The sequence below is a fragment of the Phalacrocorax carbo genome, chromosome 1 (genome assembly GCF_963921805.1).
Source record: "Phalacrocorax carbo chromosome 1, bPhaCar2.1, whole genome shotgun sequence".
NCBI lineage: Eukaryota > Metazoa > Chordata > Aves > Suliformes > Phalacrocoracidae > Phalacrocorax > Phalacrocorax carbo.
In genome coordinates, this window is record NC_087513.1 from 25569053 (window position 1) to 25593350 (window position 24298).

Sequence of the window (24298 nt, forward strand, 5' to 3'; positions counted from 1 at the left end):
CATCAGTGCGCTCCTAATATTTATTCTGAAGTCATTGGTGAAAATATTAAGGAAGCTCAGCCCTAAGATAGCTCTTCAAAGATTCCTCAAGAAGCCTTTCTTTGCTCTTTCTCAACACTACCCATTGCCTTTCTCTTGAGGCAGCTTCTTTATCCAACACATAGTTCCTTTTTTAATCTTCATTTTCTTCAGCTTAACTGGCAGTTTTCCCATGAGACATAGTATCAAATGCTTTAGTAACGTCAGAATAGATGAGATCTACTGAATTTCTTTTCTAAGAAAATATCCTATCAAGAAAAGCTACTGCACAAGTCTAGTGCGACCTACCTTTGCAAATCTGTTACATTTTATTCTGTTTTCTGTTCATTTTATTTCCTCAATTAGCCATTTCTTCAAATATTGTTTTAAAGTTAATTGTCAATATCACTTTTCCCTCCTCCTTACCTGCCAGCATTAGATTTGCTACTGTCATCTTTCGGTAACTCCCTAAAATATAGACTCTTAAAATTATTAGATTTTTTAAAAAACACTTGTTAACAAGTCTGCACTTTCAAATGGCAGTTTTCTCTCAGTCCAGGGTGTCAGTTATTCAGGTCCCTTTATTATGAAGCTCTTTGGTTTGCCGTGGGTGTTACGTCTGAGTTTTATTCCACAGGAACAGGAAAATGCTGAAAACATTAGTTCCTTCCCCTTCTGAAGAGAAATTAGAAGTGAGGGAAAGGAAGAAAATACCAACTGCTAATATCTGTGTTGCCAAAATTAGAATGCCAAAAATCATAAATTAGATGCCATTGATCAGTAATTAAAAATTGAGATTTCTTTTCATCTCTGCCTTTTTTATTTTGCTTTGACCTCTTCAAATTTGTTGTTTCATTTCTTTTCCAGCTTCACAGAGCCAAAAGATTTCCCTTTTTTAAAAACAAAATCTGTGATTGTCTCATGAAGGTAATCCCATTGGATACTATGATAAACTTAAAAAAACTGAAAACATTGTAAACTTTATAAAATGATAGGTTATAGACTAGGAGATGTAAACTCTAACTTTCTACGAATCTCATAATCTCTCTGTACATAGGTGATAATGGTAATTAATTTTTTTTGTCCTTAGAATTTAAAATCCTATGGAATTCTTAGAAAGCCATTATGGAAAGACTGGTTTCAACTTAAATTCCATTATTTATATAAGGCTATAATTTTTTTTAATTAGAAGAATATAGGATGTCCTCTCAGATGTCCACTCCTTACTTTTTCATGCAGAATTAATTCTGTGAGAATTTGCAAGAAAATACACCACAGTCAAATCAAAATTGTCTGTAGGTGAATTATGCCAGCTGCAGATTAACTCTGGAGAGTCAGTTCAGGTCTAGTAACATATTAGCTCCAGTTTGCTGATGTTTGTGCTGCTTTTGATACAAGTCCAGATGCAATCTTGCTGGTTTCACATGTCAAAAAGTCCGAATTAATGGACCCTACTGGAGCAGAGTTGGCTCCATACAGCTCAAATTATAATGTATTATCATAATTTATATCTATATTATCAAATTATATTACAGCCTGTTTCACTGCAGGGCTTCCTTGTCATCCCCTCTGCATCAATATGAGTTCACTCCCAGGCTCCTAGTTGGAGTGAATCAGTCAGATTCCTTGGCAAAAGAGCTGGTGTAGGATAAAGGGTAGCTCATTTAGGCTCCATGCACTGCAGCTGGATTTGGAAAGCAGCACATAAGATTTAGGTCCCTCTGCACAATACGGAAACAGGCAATACTCCTTCAGAAACACCCAGACTTGCTCAGGCAGTGCACTGCTGTGTGTGCAGCACATCCTGGAAGGAGTTTAACAGCCAGCAGTCATCATGTTATCTGCCCTCCTGCGGGTCTAATTCTGGCACATGCATAGAAATGAATTAGTTGATGATCAGACACCTCCCATAGTAAATATCTTGCACTTTCTCCAGGCTTGAATGGTGGTAGCATTAATGTTATGTTGTGTAACAGCACAGCTGCCAGTGACCAGTGCAACAGTGATTATGAAAATTAAAATAAATGCCAGTTGTTTTACATGAAAGATTAAAATACAAACTTGATGTTCTGTTGCAGTTTTGCATAAAATGAGCTTGACCAGCTCCTAAGCTGCACAAGTCTGCAGCCCCATCTATCTGGCTGGATGAGGAGGTACCTGTAGGCCCACAGGGCTGTGAACCTGGGGTTCTCTTTCAGAGTCCTCGGCCATGGAGGGACGTGATGATCCAAGGAAACAGCCATTCTCAAGTGTCACACAACTACTTGCCTTTTTTCCAATATCCCTGCAACTGGGGGATATTCCTCCTTGTGGGAGATCCGCTGGCTTGGAGACACATTGGCTCCCCTGAGTGTCTTGGCCTGGATATGTTTGTTTGAAGAAAAGGAGGAAGGATGAAACACTGGACAGGGAAAAATAGTAAGGGATATATGGTGTGCCATGGGGGGAAGACTGGCAGGCCAGAGACAGATACCTCACAGCTGCACTGTACTCATACCAGAGGAGGAGAATTGCCTCTTTAATCAGCAGATTCCTATGCTCAGCAAATGTCAATGAGAAATTAAATACATCCGTTTAACAGTTTACATGATGAGGAGGAAAAAAAAAGAGGTGAATTGTACATTTATCTTCAAGGATAAACTCTCTTCTGGAAAGCAAGCCTAAGCTAGGTTTTAGCCATAGTGATGTTAGGTTTTAGCCATACTGATGGGCTCAAGAAAGGAGGAACAAGGAGAAGTTCTCTGACCTGTGTGACACAGGTCAGACTGGGTGATCTGACAGTCCCTTCTGGCCCTGGGATCTATCGGTCCATGAAGCACTCACCTTTTCATTTCAGTAGCATTTTAGTCAGTTAACTTAGCTCATTTAACAATATTTTCTTGGTACCTATGTAGCTCACTGATAATGCGTACTTGAGAAAGCATCCATTATTTGCAAAGCCTGGCTTGCTTTTTCATTTCGGCAGAATGTGAAGCTGAAAGATGATTGACGGCTTTTTCTGTTTATTTTCTAAAAGATGTCAAGCAGCATATTTACTGACTCGACTCCTGCTGCAACCTGTTAGTTTGAGCAGTGTAAACACATCTTAACAACCCTTAGTAATTGTGGGGTGAAAGACATCATGAATATAATGAAAACTGACAGCACTGATTTCCATTCCTGTAAATTTTTTACGCTTATAAAGGCAAGCACAGTATTTTGCTCAGATGTTCTGGAGGTTCTAAAACTTGCAGGTAACAGCTTGCTGGTACTCATATTTCAAATATACTACTTGTTTGGTAAAAAAGAAGATAATATTTCATTCTTTTTCTCTCAGATTACTTCGTGGCCCTTGTTTATACACCTGTTTAAATAGTGGTTATCCATAACACATATGTGTTAGATTTTGGAAAGAGAAAAGTCATTAGTTACACAGAAAAAAAGACTAGCTGATATGGTAACTTACAGATGGAAATGGAAGCTTTAGATGAAGCCTAAGTAAAATGTAGGGAAGCATGTACCATCCAAATGAAATTGCAGGTATTGATTTATTCTGTGAATAAGTAGACGACAACAAAATTAGAAACATTTGTCCAAGGATGAAGAGTGTAATTATCTGCCACCTTTTCTTATCAATAGATCTTACAGGAAAATAATGATTTTTTATATATTATCAAAAGCTGCGCGAAGCATCAAGAGTAATTTGCATGTTTTTGGCAAGTAATAAGTAGTTTTGGAACAAAACTAGCAAATAGCATGGGGAATTTCATGGAAACTTGAAACTGGAATTCATTGAGCCTAATCTGTGTCACATTTTTAGTCATTCCTGCCATGAAATGTCATTCAGAAATTTGCCATATTCATGTCAAATTTACAGTTTTCATCCTCTTTTTCATCCTTTTTTAACACTAATCCTGTTGAAAAAGTATTCCTGAACATTAGTCCCATAATGGCTGAAATCCTTGCAATTTCTGGTTTAAATAATTTATCATAACTGATTTACTTTTATGCCAGCATCATCCCTGATCATAAGTAGATCCTCTCCTTCCTGAGTGTTCCCACTCTGGGAGCACTTCTGCTCCCCTCTTTCATCTTTTATTTTATTAGGCTTATTATGCCTTACAAACAAACACACAAACAAAAACAGACTCTCTACTCAATGACATTTCTGACTGAAATTCAGAATCCTTATCCTTTCAATACCGTTTCTGATCAAAATTCATCACTTCAACACAGATGACCAGAACAGCATTTCCTCAGTGCTTTGCTGAATGAAATTAATACTTCCCTGAGACCATGCTTCTCTTCGTCATGATCTCATCCCAGTTTTGGTCCAGGATAATCTTAGAGTTAGCCAGTAAATCTATGGTCTTTCTGCTGCTCTCCCCACTGATAATGATGTCAATTTTTAGGCTACCTTCAGCTTATTCCAGGTGTGGAATAAGTGAACTTACTCCAATGCAAAAATGCAACATTAGATTCAATAGAATTATTACAATTACTTTCTCAGTAATTTAGAGTATCCCTTATGATTTTTTAATAGTTTATGACTTTTTTTAGTTTCATTAGGAATTAATGCACTTATACATGCAATTATGTTGTTCACTTGGTTAGTGGTAAGGTCTGTGAAGATTGGGCTGTATTTGTAATAACATTAGTTATGCTAAAAACAGATGTGCCAGTCATACTCTGTACTAATATCACTGGTTTATTCCTAAGACTGATTGACCTCAGTGATACTGATAGTGATGTACCAGCTGTATGAATAGCACTTTATGTGTGTTCTGGGAGGGGAGGACACCGACCACTAGACGAAACAGCAGTTTCAGTCCTAGATAAGCATAGAAACCACTGTTTAAGTAGTCTTTATATTATAACCTAAATAATAGGGGCTGGATCAATCCTTTCTAATCTTACTTGACATAATACATTCTAGAGTTGTGGTTATACTCATATAATTGTTCTACAGTATCAAATCTGCAAATTCAGTACAGTGTTAATTACCGTGATCTTGACATTGTGAATGTGGTTTTGCATCTTGGTGAATGTTTTGTGCTTGGTCCATGTTCATACAATCACTCTTTCATGAGTTAGATTGTGGTTTTGGAAATCATTATTTGAATGTGTCTGTTTATGTGGTCTGTTTCAAAAAGGTTTAGAATTTTTTTTACTTGCTTCAGCAACTAATTTGCCTGCTTTGTTTTTTGCATGAAGGTAATGTGTTTCTGTAGTCACCTTTAAGTAGATGTTTGCTTGAGGTTCTAATCCAATGTTTCTTTAAAAATTGCATCAAAGCTATATTTCGTCAAGGTGCTATGCATCAGTGTGTTTATTAGTCTTGAAGAAATGGACACGGTCACCTGCCTTTAAGATGTCTGAAAAGGTGTTTTGACTTGCCAAAAATGTTTAGTGCATGCAGTTTGATATTTTTACTGATACCAAGGAGATTCTGTAAGTTCTTTAATCAATCTGCTAATATTCTATGACATGATGAATATAAAAAGTGGGAAAGAAATATCAGCAGCATTTTCTGTATATGAAGATGTGTATTCATGTGATTTGCTATTCACATGATCCATGAATATGCACAGAAAATGAGAAAATAGGATTCCTGAGACCCTCACTCACCATGTGTTCTCAGCTGCATAAGTCCTCTGCAAACCTGGTTAATGTGACCATAATATATATGATTATATTGTACAGCATCATTTCCGTCCCATGGCTTATGCTTAGGGACAAGGGCTTTCTTAGATAAAGAAACTCAGATAACTAATACTGAAGTTATTCCTAATGATACAAATTAAGGAGTTGGACAAGTTACTTTCACTGATTAAACTCTGACTGTAAAAAATTTCAGCTCGTCTCTTCCCTTATCTCACATGACTCTTCCTGGGAACTAGTCCTTTATTTTTTTTATTGAAAACTAAACTGAGTTTAATTGCCCTGTAAGATTTTTAGTTACATTTGTTTTACCTTTGTTGTTTGCTTTCTTTTTGAAGTCTCCTCTGTAGAATGGGTGATCTTCGTGTCAGTTGTGACTTTTACATTTCTCCTTGTTTACTTTTATGCAGAGTTGTAGGTTTGTGTCAATTCTGTTAAAACTTCTTCATTTTATAGTGCTACCTTTCACTATGGTACTGAAAAGAATACAGCTTCACTCTTGTCACTGAACATTAGGTAGAAAATTACTTGAATAATTAGTTATTAGAAATTAATTATTTCAATAATTATTGTAATTTTCTTATTTTTAAATATGCCTAAGGTAGTGTCTTATTTAGATTAAACACTTGGAATTTTTGACTGCTGAATCCAAAATTCATGCAAAATGCATTAATCTTGCTGATGGCAGTAATGAATCATCTAGCAAGAACAGCGTTGTACTGGCAGTACAATAACAAAAAAGGTCTCAAGTGTCTGCTGTCTTTGTACATCTGACCTTGAAGAGAATTAGAACTTGCTTGTTGCAGAAGTTGAGCATCTAATCATTGATGTACCTGTTAGTTCTCGCATATTAAATCTGATAATGTTTATAATGATCAGTGATTCTTTTGTGAGTTAAATATTTTTTCTTTCTAGTGCTCTGGATGTTCAGCTGTATTTACTTACATTAAAGGACTGTCCTTAACATGTGAAATTGCTTATACTTAAAGAAGTTGTAACTTTGCATCATTACCACCGATTTCTTTCATCATTTTCTCATACTATTGAATCTTATTTCTAACTAAGGCAATTTTGATTTGCATTTTATATTTGTATAGAGACCATGAACCAAGCGACACCTGCTAGAAAACTGGAAGAGGTTCTTCACCTTGCAGAACTCTGTATTGAAGTATTGCAGCAAAATGAAGAACATCATTCAGAGGTGAGGCAGTAACTGTATTTGCCGTAGAGAATGGTTTGTTCCCAGATTTTTTCTCCACTGATGCGAAGCAATTCTGTCAAGAAACATTTCAGCTTTACTTTCTGACATATGTTAAAGGCAGTTCGCATTTACAGAGGAATAAGAGACTTGAAGCTTATGAAAAGTGAAGTGAAATAACACTCTGCTTGAATTTGCTTGAATGAATGGTAGGTTTAGAAATGAAAATTAAAGAGCATAAAACAGAGAATGCATCTTTGTGCTGGAGGTGGTGAAATGGTATGGAAAACATTCATAGCCTTATACAGTTGTTCCTTCCAAGTTTTCACCTCTCATTCAAAATAGAAATAAAATATAATTGAATGCTAGTTTTCATCATGCTGTAAATATCTTGATTTTAATGTAAAAGTGATGATGGGTATAATAATCACATTCATACTGCTTTTCTGATGATTGGAAAGTACTGCTTTTAAACTTGTCCTTTTTAAAATGGCATTATAAGGTAGAAGAAAGAAAATAGAACAATTTCATGTTTCTTACTCTCAAGTCTTTCACTCCATGGTACATAAGCCATAATATTTAGAATATTTAGAATTATAACACCTTTTATATCAACAAATTACAAAAATAAACTTGACCAGGTACACACAATTGTATGTATTATTAACATTTAATTAATAAATATAGTTTTCTAGGGTTCAGGAAATTGTTTCCAAAATGTTATCTAAAAACTCAAATATTTTTTGAGGAAAATATGCAAAGGGATAAACATAATTTGGTGTATATAGTTATAAATCTGATCATTCAAAACATCTGGTTTTATATCACACTATGGAATCTAGTTTTTAGCTTACATCTGTCATGTGTGAACTTGTTATAGATGTTTTATCTTATACTGAAGAAACAGCTGTTTCAGTGATGTAAAATTAATTCCCTGGAGGTCCTATTCTCCACTACTGTTGCCCCTGTGTTACTCTGTAATGATTAGTTAATAAAATGTATATATTGCTGTCTTTGTCTTTTGAGGCCCTGCATTACTGTAAGAGTATTAGACTTCTGTGGAAAAGAACACAGAAGAAACAGATCAAATTATATATGTAGGATTAAACATTTCGATGTTCAAAATTTCTTTCCATATTACTTATTTGCAGTCAGAGATGTGGTATTTTTTAGAAGGGTAAATATACTGCATGTGCCTCCAGAAAAATCAGTTCAGTTAAAGTTTTCAATCTAATCTAACACAGCTTGAAAAGAAAAAAGAAAATTTTATTTTCCGCTTCCTTCACTCATGTAACAAATGTTCAATTCTACTGAAAATTATAAAGCATGCAGAATTTCAATGTTAAAATATATCTGAGAATGAGATGACAAAATTATACATTCCCTACTATAAACTGAAGATTAAATATGGTGACTTCACATCATAATGTTAAGTAAATGTTCAGTGTTTGATGGTGCAGCTGACGGAAAGGATCAGAAATCTTTAAGATAGTATATCATATTTTTAATACTTTTTTTTTTTTTTAATTCATAACACTTCCAAATTTCTGGGATTCCCAAGGGAAGAGAGGTATGTGATTCTTGATGAACTAAGCATTATTTTTCACCATTTTTAGCGTGGAACTGTGCATTGAGTATGTAGCATAAAATGTTCTGATGATTTCTGGTGTTGTAGTACCATATTTATGTGTCTTTCTAGAATCTAAGGACTTCAGTCTTCCTTTAATCTGGTCAATGTTTTTGTTCCTTAGAATGTGTGCCACCGTTTGCTAATTGCCTTGAGCCTGTTTCCATGTTATCCATACTGAACAACTATCTTAGCTGTAGTGTTTGTTTTTCTATTCTTCTTCCTTGCTGCCTAAGCAATGATGGGTAGCTCTTGAGAGGGTCAAAAGAATTCCTGTCTGGGTTCAAAGTGTCATTTACAAATGGGAAGAAGATGGAAAGAAAATGTGCTGGTTTTCTGGTTTTGCTTTTGCTTTGTTTGTTTTGAGTTTTTGGCAATATTTTCTGAAAATAGTTTTGCTTGCCTAACAGGGACACCTGCCAATGCCTGTATACGTTTCTTTTCTTCTTTTTTATTGTTTACTTTTCCTTATTTCTAGGGTAAGGAGTCTGTTCCTTTAAAGAGCTCCCATTTAATGAGGATTTACTAGTGAGAAACTTCTTCCAGTTTGAGGAAAAAGACTCCACTTCAAACGCTTGCTAAAATTTTTGAAGCCTCATCTGTCCTTTTCCCAATGGTGCCAATAAGCACACACAAAGTACTTTTCAGTAATAACAGAGGATGTTCAGCATTTCTTTAAAAACTTCATGCCAATTCATCTTTTCCCTATTTGCCCCATGTCAAAAAGAATGACAGGCAGTCATCAGAAAGTCCAGGATGCAAAAACCTATTTGTAGACCACTTTTCAGAAGTTGTCTTTTATTTTATGCCTTTCAGGCCTGAGTACATAATTTGACGTTACCTAGGACCTGCGTTTCAGAAACACAAGTGAGGATTTCTGTGACTTTATTTGAAATTGTGGGAACTCAGCACTTGTATAGATCAAGTTATAATGCCCTATGCTGGTAATTCAGAAATATTCAAAATGAGATATTCAAAATGAGGGGCATAAGTTTAGAAGCAAAGATATTTTCTTAGCTAATATGTGTAGGTGTTTCTCACTGTCAGATACTTTCATGAACTCTGAGCAAAACACTCTCAGCAGTATGTGATATTCATCCTATTTCATAAGCTCACTTCACCTTCATCTTTAACTGTAGGATCCTACAGCTCCCTCTGATCCAATACTCAACTTCAATACTGACCTTTCTAAGCCTAGATTTAAGTGACAGTGAAAAGGTACAGGAGTTAGATGTGAAGCATTCTGTCATGTGGAGCTGGCTTTACTTGCTGACACACCATTTGTCACAGATTTCTTCTCTTCTTTTAAGCTAAGATTACCTAGGAATCCAAATTTTTACCAAAGAAAACGATGTATTGCAACATGCTGTTAAGTTACTGAAAATTAATATAGTCATTAGTGAATTTCTAAAGATGCATTTATAGCATTTGTGGAAGGAAAACTGGATGCCTTCCTCAGGAGAAGAGGACATCTTTAAGGCAAAAATAGGAATTAAAAAGTGCTCTGTATCTATTAAAAAGACCCTTAGGCTTCAAGGAGTAAAATTTCACACTAAAACCATCCCTTCTGATTAACAAATAATTGCAAAAGGTATTCACAAGAATTTATTTGAAAAATAAATTTATCTGATTACTTATAGCCTTAGAATTGAATGAAACAAACAAAAAAAAAGCATATACAGTAATTTTTCAAGGCTGAGGCCTTAATTCTTTTCTTTGCTCTCTGGCAAAAAGAGTTGCAGGGATTTATACTCCTTTTTTGATTTTTTGTGTTACATTTTAGTTCTGATTATATCATCTTTCCTAGCATAATCTATTTGATTTCTTGTATTTTTGACGGAAGTTTTTATAAAATATTTTCACATTTTTCAATTGGCCTCTTCATCCTCCCCAAATGAGATAGAACATGAAGTGACATCCAAATGTATTTTGCCATAGATACAACACATCTCTTTGCTTTATGACTCGGGTTTAGTAATTGTATTTTGTTATGTTTGCAGGCGTTCGCTTGGTGGCCAGAATTATTGGCTGAGCATGCAGAGAAGTTTTTGTCTCTTTATTCTGTTGATATGGATTCAGCACTCGAGGCACAGCCGCAGGACTCCTGGGACAGCTTCCCACTTTTCCAGCTGCTGAATAACGCCCTCAGAAATGACAGTAAGATCTTAGAGTTTTTTACTCATTGTGTGCATAAAATTTTTCAATGAGCCCACACCATAGAAATGTATTTCTAATTAATATGATTCTCAAAATAAAAGTGGCAGTGCCCATGTTTATGATATATGTCCTGGTGCTCCATTTTTTGGAATTTGAGCAGTTTCTTTCTATCCTTGCAGTGTTTCAGTCCTTATTCTGGTCATCCTTTAACCATTCAGTACCACAAATTGCTCAATTTTAAATCAATGACGTACAAGCAGCATAATATATATTTAGAATTTCATGTTTCATCTATACTGCTTAAATAAAATTGTAGTTAATACTTCCTTCTAAGCCTTCATGTAAACCACTTCCAGACTAGTTATGTCTATAAAGGTATTGAAGGCTTAGCGTGGATGGGGTGAGATGCACACAACAAATCGGAGTGTTGCTGTCACTCAGTGTATTGTATCATTATTTGTGCTGGAGAACGGAGCTTGAGGTAGCTGTGTTGTCTTGCTTTTATTCATCTTTGAAGATCTAATTTTCTTTATTTTTTTTTATAATAGTTAAGTGATCTCTTAGGCCAGTTTTGTCTAAAAGGGATTTTAATAATGGAATTAAGGAAATTTTAAAAATCCGATTAGATGCTATTCTAAAAACACAGAAGTGCACCTTATTTTGCAGACAGTTAATTTCTCCTAACATTTTAAGCCATCATAAAGAAAAAACTATATTTGTGCTACATTTTTTATGTTTGCTCATACTCTATTTTAAAAATATGAAAAAATGACCCACTGTTTTTTTTATTATTTTGGAGATACAAAAGCTATTTTTATTCAGTGATTCAAGTTATTCCAAATTTTTTTTTTTAATTATAAATACAAGAAATACTTTTTAACTCTTTCTGGAAAATTAATCTCATTTCTGTGGAAGTTCAATAGCTTTTAAAAATTTTAGCTCTGTGTATGGCAACTGCCTAACTGAAATAATGGAAAATAGTATTCAAGATCTTTTCTCCAAGGTTACCCATACTGCAACCTATTTTATTTATCATTGTATTACTATTAACCTTATCTGCCAGGTGTTTATTCAAATATATAGGTTGTATCAGTATAGTACCAGTTGACCAAAGCACCATATCCTGAAATGGAGCAACTGGGAAATTCACTGTTACACGATGGCTGATGAACTTCATGGAGGGAAAGGGGCAAAGGCACAGGGCCACTAAACTAAAGCTGAACTTAAACAGGATTGTTGAAAGTCACTGTTATTGCACCATGTTGGATGTGGTCTAGGACAGAGCAAACAAAAATTAACATGCAGTCTTAGAGGTTTCTTTTTGTGAATTATGTTTCCGTACCCTGACATTTAGCGATACATGAAATGCCATATTCCTGATGATTTCGTTTTTCACATGTTATCCTACTAAAGAAAAATTATCTCTTAGTGTTTTCCTTAGTTTGTTTTTAAGATATTCATGAATGTTTTGTCTGGATCCCATGATAGACAAACTGCAACTACAGAAACGTATTAAAATCACCATTCTGGTGGTGATTTAAGCTCATTTTAGAAGGCTTCTCGGAAGGGTGTAGGAATTGTTTGATCTTGGGGCAGATCTCGTAAGAGTTAGACTCCTGCAAGGTGGGTTCTGCATTGCTTGAAATAGGTGCCTGATCATCTCAAATCCAGATTAAAAATCTGAAACCTATATTCAGGTGTCTTTCCTACCATCTTCCATTTTTAGTTTAGGAAGCACGTCTCCAGTGGTGATGTTATGTGCACTTAAAACAATTATTTAGTTTCTGAAACCTGTGGAGGTATTTTACGGTCGTATTGCAACACGTATTTGTGACATCAGTTTTAACTGCATTATTGTGTCATTTGTGTTCCTTTGCACTTTGGTTCCAACCTGGGAGAAGTGACAGAAACAAACAAGAGTTGTCCTCATGTGCAAAGAGGTTGTTGGTAGGCTACTGATTTTTCTTTCCTTAAAAGATTAAATGGATAATAATGTTAGATTATTAACACAGCCTTAGGAAAGACTTTTTTTGAAAACTTTCATGTCAAAAAATTATTAGAAAGATTGTAAAAGCTTAACTGAAGGATATGAAACAACTGCTGTATGAGATGTCACACCTGTATACCAATTTCAGTAATTCCCTAATGGTAATAGATATAGTAAATGACAGTTTCTGACAAGGGAAAGCCATCTGGAAAATTATACACTTTTTTTTACCCAGAACTATTGGAAAGCAACCATGGAAATTAGTCACCTTTTAATCGGTGGATATGTTAGCAAGTGGCAAGTGACCATTCTACCAAGAACAGATTCCCAAGTGGAACATACCTCAGTGCTTATTCTTTAATTAACAGCCTTTTCACCTTGCAAGTGCATTAAAGCCATTAGAAGGAGCTCCCCATGCTTATATAATCAATTTTACAGTCTTCCAAAATGAAATAAATAATTCTGGCTTTACCCTAAGTGAAAACCTTTTCCTGAAAACTATCACCTTCATAAAGATAAATTTAGAAAAAAAATCTAAAAAGGGGAAAACTGGAATGTGGTCTCATGAGGATAAAAAGGCTAGTGTTAATAATTAACAAGGAGAGTGAAGTGGAGTAAATTAGCCATAATAGAGCCCACAGTGACTGGCAAAGTCACCTCTCATTATCAAAAAACTCATTAGGAAATGAAGAGGTGGAAATCCCACTGGGTTATTCTCACTCTCCGGCTATATCAGAGATTACTTTTCAGATTTCTTTCAAATGAAGAACTGTTAGGTCACCATATTGCATATTAGCTTAATCTTCAGTGAAATTTGGAGGACTGACACCTGCATGTTATTCTATCTCAAGAGCTTTAAATGAGCTCTAAATCTTCGATGCAGGAGTCAGTTTTCACGTAAACCTGACATGAGCAAACTCCTAACAATAAAGAAAAAATCTAGCATTTACAACATAAAGAAAATTTATATATAAGAATATTTTTATAATTCTGTGACTAAAATATAATATTAGAAACACTGTGAGATAATAAAAATGCATAGTCTTTGCTATTCAAATAATATCAAATGCGTTATTTTACATAGTCTACAAAACACTATACAAGATTCAAGCCAAATACTTCAAAGCCAATATTCATTTAACAGTGAGAAAAAAAATGCATTTTCCAATACAGTGCATAACTTTTCATGAAGTGAAAGGGGGAAAGAAGAGGGAGTCCTGACTGTAGCTTCACATTTCTGTTATGAAGGACTTCATTTTGGGTCACTGTAAGCTTGTCCATTTTTTTTCTCACCTTATTCCACAACAATTAAGAGTTCATAAGTGATTGCTCTTAAGTCTAACTGAAGAACTACTTTTTAAAATGGTTGGAAGGGTATGATCTTTCTATCCTATAAAATATTTCAGCTTTTCTGATAAGAGCTAACAAAAAAAGTGATTTAAAAAAATAACAGTTACTGTGGAGATGAGTAACAGATTGTAGATAAATTTGTTGTGATTTTTCAAAATCAAAAATATTTTAGCTGCTTTTACAGTATATATTTTAATGATCTCCAAAGTTTCTATTGTTCATATGCAATTATGCAATATACAGAATTGGGTATTTGTAGAGGGAAGAAGGACATGACTGTCTCAGGATTGTATCTTCTCTTCTGCAATGACCACGCTACATTTTGTCCCCAGAGCCTGTAAATCACGTTATGAAGGGGCCTGGTCTAGAAAACAGTTATTCAGATTATTCAGGTTTTTAGTGCCTCAAGACAGATGCATTAATTCCTCATCATTTAAGATGGTGTCAGAGATATCTTTTATGTAACTAAGCATGTGCCTAGTTACATGAAGTATCCATATATTTGGCTTATTTTTGGAGGTTTTTCAACTGTATGTTCAATATTCTGCTCTTCTCCGTGCTAAGTTTTCTTCCCAGGTGTCACTTGCTGATACTATGTACTGTGCTGTTTCTCAGCATTACTGCATTACTACTTTGGCACGAATCAGCCAAAAATAGGATTATTATAAAGTTAACTCATAATCTTCATTTTCCATCAAGTATTACTCAGTGAAATGTCTGTGTACCTTGCTCTAACTCAGCCACGGTACACATGTAGAAGGTCCGATGAAGTTAATTTAGGAAAACCAGCATGTTGAGCGTTAGCCTCTTGAAAGCCATTGCCATTATCATGGCTACTGATTTCAAACAGGAATTCTCTGATATGTTTTTTCCACTATTGCTATTGCTAGTAGTGGACTAGCAAACACCACCAAAGACAGCATCACCTTCCTGCTTTACTACAGCCTATGTACCACTTTTGTACTAGAATTTATTTATAGCATCATAACCACCATCTTAAACTACAGGGTGGAAATATAAAAGAATTTGGATTTAAGGTAATCAGGGCAAAGCTTATAGCCACACATAACGATACCTTCCATCAAACCTTACACTTCATATTAATTGTAGTGGGAATATTTTCTTAGATCAGGGACTTAAGATTTTTGCTCCTATTAGGAGCTGCTTTGAAATAATAACCTGCCTTCAGTTTAGAGCTACATGTTTTGGTTACTGATACTGAGAGCATAATTGCTTACCAGAATATCCAGTAACCTTTTTGACTGACTTGGGCATTTTAGGCACAAGAAAATTGTGCGATAAGCTGTTTGTGTCACTCTGTCTTGTAAAGATTAAGTTCTTTGCAATTTCATTGCCTAAGTTCTGAGAGGAAGGGAAATTTTTACTTCTTAAATAAATTCTCAGTTTGCTTCCACCTAGTGTATATCTAAAATTTACTTTTAAAATATGAATTGTATGTAAAAATACACAACAATTTGTATATAAGCTGAGACGTTTGCAATTTTCACCACAATTTAAGTAACTGATCAATAAATGCTTTGTGGAGGCAGAATGTAATATAAACAGGAAAAGAATGGAAATATCAGCTTGCTTTTTTGGTGTTATTGGATGATTTTCAACTGCTGTGAATAGAATGGAACCCCAAGGAAATTTCCTTCTTGAAATTTAGTGGTTTTATTTTGGCTTTAAAAATATGCCAGGAAATCCAAGTGGTGCCTACCCAAGAATCCTATGGAGAGCAGGATAATTATGGACTGTCTGCCAAAGTGCTAATTTTGTCAGTGGAAAAGAGATTTGTGTTAACCTTTTGTCATTCTTCCTTTCCTTTGATTCTGCAGAAGCTCTTGAGGACAGCTTAACACACTGACTCCAGGATAACTCCTAAACTTTGCCTGTATAAGCCAAGCAAGCCTCGCAGCTTCTGATGTACACGAGCACAGTAGATTCTTTTCCTGCTAATAGAGGAGAAACCTCGTTCCAGTGCTGCGTTATTAGACTGTACTTTTCACCCCTGGTCTTTTCTTGACATATTTTAATATATTTCAGCTACCTAATACATAAAAGTTTAATAACTTTCATCTTCAACGTCAGTATTTCAAGAATTTTTCATTTGGGGATCGGTTTCTGTTCCTGCAATCTGTTTTCCATTAATATTGTATATACATTAGTTTGCCCTGGCATAGGCTTTCATTTTGTTGTTGTTTGTGTGAATATGAGATGGCTCATATGAAGAGGGTGTAGGGTGGCTATATTGACAAGACAATGGAGAATTAAGCTACATAGCTTTGAAGACAAGTGGTAGTTGAGGGATTTGAAGTGTGGCATTTCCTCAAGGATCTCTTGTTTCCCATCTGCTTTGATGCACAGGTGGTACCTTTTGGCAAGATCAATTCTAATCACAGGGTAGAGTGCCATGAGTCTGCTGATGATACTCAGCTATATCACTTACCCCTGTGCTCTGAGTTCTTCCCCTGCCCTGCAGTAATCCTTGACGGAGATCTCCAGATGGGTAAATCAGGGCTGCCATGTCCTCGGCCTTAGGAAAACAGAATGCTCACTGAGTTGTTGATCTGACACAGTGCTCGTGTGTGTGCCCACGTACAGGGGGATCTCTGTGGAGGTGCAGACAGATTAAAGAGTGTTGGCATCATTTTGGAAAGTTTCACTTCCCTGCAAAAACTGCTGTCAGGATGTTAGGGAAATGATTCAGCTTTTTAAGTTGAACAGCTTTTATTGCCTGTGACTTCTTTAAATTTTGATCTGACTTCTGAATAACAAGAGTCGCCCTGCTGCCCATGAGGCTTTATTACCATAATTCCCAGAGTAGGGCTTGTAGCAGAGCATTTCTGTGGTGTGCTCAAAGAACAGTAAACTACACGCTCATCCCTTCAAGTAACTGTGATTGCCTGATTAATGCCAGTCCTGCACTGATTCACTATAAAGCAGCAAAACTGACTTAATTGACACAGTTGTATTCTTGTTGTTGTTTTTAAGCTTAAAGTTGCCTTGAAAAATCAGCCGAATATGCAGCTTGGTAGCAGCCACCTTTGGTTTCTCAAAGGCAATGCTCATCAGCTGTTTACTGTGAAACACACAGCGTGTAGGCGAGCTTCCACACCTTTGTGTTACTATCCAAATCCTTCTCAGTTGTTATTACTGCTGATCACAGATGCTGCAGTTTTAAGATACATAAATATAAGGAAATATAACACCATTTTGAGTGTCTGATATATGAATAATTATGCCAGAACTAGCTAGTTAACAAGTAGTTCCATGAGCAGTGTAAATAATGGAGCATGTTTGTAATGGACTTATAGGTGCTCTCAAGGGTGGATTCTCAGGTGTTTAATAAGAGATGAGCCTATGCCACTGCCTTTTTCTCAGTGGAAACCCTAATAATCTCTGCCTGCTACTTAGCTGCCTGTTTTCATGAAACTTCATATATCTGATATCTCCTCCCCTGTGTGTGATCCGATTGAAATTAGCTAAAAGTTTCAAAATTCTTAGCAAGAGAGTGGCGAGTGAACACACCCAGAGAGAGCTGATCACATTAGTATCGTCTCCTTACGTAAAAGTACATAATCTCCCATTACCCTACAAGGATGTTTTCAAGAAAATAGTTCTTGCTTTCAGATCATTGTATTCAAGAAAAAAAGAATAATATTAAGTGTCCAGACATTCAGCAGCAAAGGCACTGCCTTGCAATATGAATAGCAATTGGGAACTGAAACTTGATGACACATTTTCCCCATAGTCGCCACCTCTCACAGGTTCAGTTTCTGGCGGACATCATTCAGGAATGGAAGGCAAATGAGTTTCTCGAAGTTACAGAAATTATTTTTTTATGTTGTATCAGTAGTGGAACAAGAGGGATTGTAATTTTATGAGATGGTTTCCAGGGTTTTGAGCCCCATGATCCAGTCTTCTCTTCTTAGTAACAAGAGGAAGCCTCCTCAAAATGCAGTTGGGGTACCCATCCAAATCAAATGAGAAACCTGGATGCAGGAATAGGTGGGAGGAGAAACCCACAAGAGAATTTAAAACAACAAAATATGAGTGGGAGAAAATGAGGGCTACCAGAATTATGAACATTTCTCTCTATGGCTCAGCTTGCCTGTACAGATGGGAATATTCTTATAGGTCCTAATAATAGTGCTGGATTAATGGGTGAACACGGACACATTCAAAACATGAAACCGATACACTCCCTTGGTGGGGCAGGACATTAGTGTGCTAAGAGGATTTGCTAAGAGAACATTTCATGGAGTACAGGGACAAGCACTGGTGGTGGCAAACTAATTTTCAGGTCTTAAGCATCTCCAATTTGCACTGTGTATACAGTTTTTCATGCAGTAAATCCCATCTGTGAAGCAGATAATTTTCTGCTGCTTATAGCTACTTTACTTCTCTTGAGTAATATGCTTCATGCTTAGAGTAATCTCACCAGTCAACTCCATTTCTTTCAAAAAGCAAGAGAACAGCTGTAGGTGTGTTACATGTTGTCAGCTGTCCTAAGCACTTCAGGCAACAAGTTTTCAGGACTTCCTTTAAATAGTGACAAAACTACAATTTCTGTGAAGTTGGAGATAATCACAGCAGAGAATTAGCAAACTTCCAGAAGGGAAGTATAGAGTTAGTGTCCTTTAAAATTTTGCAAGACAATTGGGAGGGCAGAGGACAGGCAAGTGTGGTTGCTGGGGCTGAGTTTCACATGAACACAGACTTGCTGGGAGGTACTTTTATTCGTGGGGGTCTTGATGAGGTTTGTGCACATGTCGGGATGGGAAAAACCAGGATTCTGGTGGTGAGCTCTGGCCTTCGAGATTTTTATGCATGGACATGCACAGGCATACCAAGACATGTTTTCTGTTCAAGAGCTCACTGAACGTCTTGCGTAGCTATAGGCAGTGATTCAGGACTTTGCCAGCTCCCGAGGACACAGAGCAGATGGGTAAACTGTTCTTACTCCCCCAAACACTCATATGTCACATATTGCCTTTTTCCATTAAGCAATCTGGAGGAAATGCTGTATACCTCTACATTTTTGCACATAGCCTAGTGAGGCTAGAATGTTTTACTGTAACCTTTGTTTTTCTTAGCATAAGGAGAATTAAAATAATTGAATGACACTCAAATAGTGTTTGTTTGGCTTGGGGGTTTTTTTCTATCTTGGTGTCTAAATATTGAATGAAATTGCTACGGCACAGATACAGCAAAGTATATTATTAATTTTAATTTTAAGAAGATGCAAAAGCGTTCTGATTCAACACAGAACTTCAGTATGTGCCTAGTTTTCGTCACAGTGACAGTTGAAAATACACTGCAGTGTCCTCATGGAGCACTTCATTTATCTTTTATGAACTGTATTTCCTACACAAGCTGGGTCTTGTTCTTAAGATGCTTTTGTGTACTACAAACATTTTAAGAGATACTTTTTTCCTGTAGCAAAATAAAGTAGGGAAAGGCCTGACTTTTTTATTTTTGTTTTGTTTGTTTTTAAAGCATTTTTGTGCAATGGAAAGTTTCACAAGCACTTGCAAGAAATTTTTGTTCCCATGGTCATCCGCTACATCGATCTCATGGAATCATCAATTGCCCAGTCCATTCACAGAGGTCTTGAACAAGAGTCATGGCAACCTGTCAAGTAAGTGCTTCTACAAGATCTGAACAAAGCACCTGCCTATAGCTTTCTGTCTAATCAAGTGTTCTCCCCGTTGTCCTCTAAATATTCTATTTTTTATGGTATTCCTACATTGTTTATTTCTTCACAGGAGCATCACCAACAGTCTTCCTAATGTAGCTCTTCCAAAAGTTCCAAGTTTGCCTCTTAATCTTCCACAAATACCTAGCTTTACTACACCAACCTGGATGACTTCTATGTATGACTCCACGTGTGTATTCTTCAATAACCTTCTGACTGTATGTCAGCTCTGCATGGCCTTGCTAGTGTTCTGTGCAGCTGTATTTGGATTGCATGGTGTTTATGATCTCTTAGCTGGAAATTATTGTTTCTTGGGAGTGAGCCAAGCATGGACTGTTAGTGAGTTGCGCTTTCTAGTGCATTAAAGTGTAGCAGTCTTAAACCTGATAACTTAAAAATTCAACTTGGCAAAGGTCCATCATAGTATGGATGGTGTTTATACCCTAAACAGCCTAACCATTCTTCTGAATTAATAAGCAGTGGGAAACCTTTTGGTTAATTGATTTTAGGTTGTGGTTTTGTAAAGTGAGGCAGCCCATCATATTTTTGCATGGGTTTGATTAACTCATTGTATATAGATGTTGGTCCTGAAAATCATTGATTGCAAATATTGTATTAGATTAAATATCCATGTTATAGGGAAATAGTAAAAGGTTAATAAGTACCCAGAATATAAGTACATCCATTTCTTTGTCTGTTTGAAAAAATATGTATTTCTTTCTGATTTCTCCCACACACTTCAGTGCTCTTTTCTTAAAAAAAAAAGAAAAAATAGAGCAGATGTGCCCTGTTCTGTGGGAATATTCCCATAGTTACAGGCCAGATTTCTGTATGAGGACACATTCATTAAAGAAAGGCTCAGAAGAACCTTATTTTAGCTAAAGTTGTGTTAGGAAAGGATGAACATGGAAGACTTCAGAAAACATACATTCAAGACCCAAAGCTTGATAATATGATTTCAAGCCAAGTATTGCCTTCTCAAGTTTTATGACAGTTAAACACTCCTAACAAGCACTCAGATCCATTACTGCAAGAGTCGATAGTGTGTGCTCTGCCAGACTTCTGGCACTTGTCTGTTGAGTATTATGGTTGTTGTTCTGCTGCTAATTCCCCTAAAAGTTGACAAAATTCCTCTTAATCCTAGGCTTTGGTACCTTTTCTGTTTACTATAATAATGGTAGGTTTCACCTGATGTGCTTATGCAAGTCATTTCAGTAGTAGAAATTAATTGGTCTTCTGCTACTCAGTTCCTTTCTCTTATCCCCATCCTTTCAAGGGTTACTTTTTTTTTAAAGAAGAGCTTTCAGAGTTAAGAGTTGTTATAATCTTAGATGTGATCTTCTTACAGTATTTATTCTAGCAGCCCCATCCAGTAAAAATAACTTGTATGTATTAAAATTCATGTATTTTGAATATTGAATTTATAATTAATGTATAATAAGTATAGATTCAGGTCGGAGGATTATAGTGGAAGAACTTTTCTAAATAAAGGTTTTGGTGTAGCCATAAATTCCTAGACTGTATTGTCAAAAAATGTGTGAGTAAAATTCAGCCATTGGCTCATCCCCCTTGCACATCCGGTATTAAGGTTCATGGTGTGTATGGCAAAGTATGCATAACTTCCTAAATTAATCAGTGAGGTATTCAACGCATTTGGTGAACGCTGAGGTTGACGTGTGCTGTAAGCACTTGCCAGCAGAAGCTGTTGCACTGCTGGTTCTCAAAAGAAGTGGGGATGAGCAGCATCCCCACTGCCGTGTGTCCTCTGTAAGGCCATCATCCCCTTTCACCCACCCCACACAGCATTCGAGAAGAGGTCTACCAAGGTGCTGGCTCCATTGTAGGCACCTCTTCATTTTCTTTTTCCCCAAATGTAGAGCTTTGAAGTTGTATTTTATGAAATGTGCATAAATTATCATTCAAGATTGCAGGTAATATTGTTACCTTTGTAATACCATGGAATTCAGGTAGTATTTTAAGAACCAGCCTACCTACATCCTGCTGAAGAGCCAAATAACTTCTCAGAATGGCCATGTATTGTATTTGGATCAACAAATAAAAGTGAAGGCACAGCAGGCCAGTTACTCCTTCTCCCAAGCTAATGAGTTTCCTCTTTCCTGCTGGTTACGGTGTCTCAGCTTCCAGTGGGGGAAGTGGTTGACTTTCACTGTCACATGAAACAAAGAAGGAGGGTGTTGTGTCTTCTGCTGCTCCCATCCCATCCTTTTCAGGAAGAACAAAGCTTCCTCTTTCTAGTTAAATTCTCCAGTGGGGAGTAGGCAAATACGTAGGCTCCAATACCTATTAAGCAAAACCCAGTGTTTCCCACTGGCTTTCCCTTTCGTTGTGATGAACAACCACTTAAATGTACTGGGGTGGCATATTGTATTGTACATAGAGTCAGTGGAGGCACCTAAATTCAGAAGCCCAGGCTCCTGAATCAGACATCGCAGAGGTCCCCTTCTCCCCACTGACTCCCCCAAGTCTTTCCCAGCCCACTGTGCTCCCTCCTCCCAGCCACACAGCTGATGCTTTGGCAAGAAGATGACTACATATGTCACTAAGTGGTGCTAGACTTCCCTCTTTTTCTTTGAAAGTGATTATTTTGGCCATTTAATCATAATCAATTTGAATGACACAAAGAATCTACGGGCAAAAAAGAATGAGAGAAAACAGTCTGTGAGCTGAGTTATAGTTAAATGTTTGCTGAGAATGCCAAGTCCTGTGTTTATTTTGGCTGCAATAGGAAGATTCTATACTCTCCAGACTTTGCTAATGTTCATGCCTTTATGTTCATGTTTAAGTCCATTCATATTCAACAGAGCTGTTACGTGCCTACCTAAGAACTTTTGCTGAAGAGAAAGAGGCATTCACAGTTAGTCATTTCTTAGTGTGCTTTATTGGTGAAAACAGATTTTCCTCTCTTTCACGTAAAAGGTGCTGCAATTCTTTTGAACATTACTAGAGAAGATTGTTTATATTTTTTAATTAACTGTTGCAGGTTTTTTCCCTTGATCACATGTTTTGGAGCAGTAAATGTATGCTGCTTGTAACAGCACTTAGGAAGATCGTTACCTCATTTTCACTTGTACTGGCTTAACCTTTTATTATTAGCCATTGGAAAGGGAGATATAAAAAGGCAAAAGTGTTACAAGTAGCAGTCTATTTTTCTTGATTGGTCTCAGGAGAGGACAACTCAGAGGACACGTTGGCTAGACATGCAGAGCACTGTGAATTACTGTTCCATTTGGCTGAAGACAGCATCCTGAAAGAGCAAAAAAGTTTGAATATTCTGTAAAATCTTCTAATCAACCAGAATGAGGGGGGTTTTTTTAATTACTTATTCATTAATTCAAATGTCCTACTTTAAATTGCATTTTTGTTCCATTTCATATTTTAAATGTTATTTCTATGCCTCTTCTCGACCTGGCTTTTAAATTACACGTGTGGGTGATTCTAATTGTTTATGGTTTCATTTGTATATTATTATTATCAGTGCAGAGACGAGAGAGATTCACTGGCCAAAGATATTGCAGATACAGACCTGAGGTTGTTGCTATCTAGTGCTGGCTAGAATGTCAGGTTCAGCAAAACTTAAGGCTGAGGAAACATGGAATAAGATACATGCTTGCCAGAGGATCCTCCTGTCTTGTCTTCCAGCCAGAACAGGCAGCGTCAAAGGAAATGTGTCAGCTGTATTCCTCCTGCTATGACTGAGCTGTAATGAGTGACAAGAGGGACTCGCTGAAGTACAGTGCTCTGATTGTGGTATGAAGGGATCTGGTCTGAATGTGCATAAGCTTCCATGCTGGGCCTCTCTGTGCATGCTGAATAAGTCAGGAGGCCACCTTTCAGTGCTGTTTGAGGGACTGCATCTGTAGTGCCACACATGTTCCTGCTGTAGTGCTTGCCTGCAGTAAAGTGGAAGGAGGCCATGGTTTGTGTTTTTAAGGATGACTATTTAAAAGTATAGCCATAGGACTGATGGAATAGTGAAATTTAACCATCTGCTTTCTGTAGAATAAGGAGTTTTGAATATAGCTAGCTCCTACTGAGTATTCTGGAAGACAAATGTATATTGTGGGCCAAGTTTCTTTTCTTCCAAAAATACTAACATGCAGGAAGAAAGAAGAATCAAGAAACATGTTTTGGTTGCTTGATCCTCAGGTTGCCTCACTCTTGAACTAAGCAGGAAGAACCATGAGGTAACTCTGTCCCTAATATCTTTGAGGGACTATACACAAGCAGTTACTTGCTATGCCGAAGTTCTGCTTCATCCTTCCCCCTCACCTGCTCACGGAGAATAGAGATGGGGCAAGCACCATTGACTCTGTAGGGATTTTCTGTTGAAGAAGTTCTCAGTTGACTTTCTGAGCCCTGAATATACGTCTTGAGGCAGCATACAGGAAGTAGAGTTGGAGCTCACAAGCTGGGGGCTCACAAAAAACACAGAGCTGGTGCCCTGTTTTATAAACACTAATGGGTAGTAACTCGGTAATAACCTTAGAAAGAGATAATTGCAGTAATCTGTAAAATCACCATCATTGCCTTTAGTAAATTCTACAAGAATGGAAGCCAGCTGATTTTAAATCTTGAGGTTGATTGAGAATGTCCTTAGAT

At 36.6% G+C, this 24298-nt stretch overlaps 1 protein-coding gene across 8 annotated transcripts in view; it reads left to right on the plus strand.

The window, feature by feature from the left end:
- CADPS2 (calcium dependent secretion activator 2) overlaps positions 1 to 24298 on the plus strand; it is a 318752-nt gene that overhangs the window by 244618 nt on the left and 49836 nt on the right. For 4 of the 8 annotated variants that reach the window (XM_064446439.1, XM_064446493.1, XM_064446432.1 and 1 more), the window contains 4 exons: positions 6756 to 6859; positions 10484 to 10640; positions 19480 to 19621; positions 19749 to 19868. In XM_064446439.1, the coding sequence (XP_064302509.1) occupies positions 6756 to 6859; positions 10484 to 10640; positions 19480 to 19621; positions 19749 to 19868 (523 nt within the window). The remainder of the gene's footprint in view (positions 1 to 6755; positions 6860 to 10483; positions 10641 to 19479; positions 19622 to 19748; positions 19869 to 24298) is intronic. The other 4 variants (XM_064446458.1, XM_064446469.1, XM_064446486.1 and 1 more) reach the window with 1 other exon arrangement.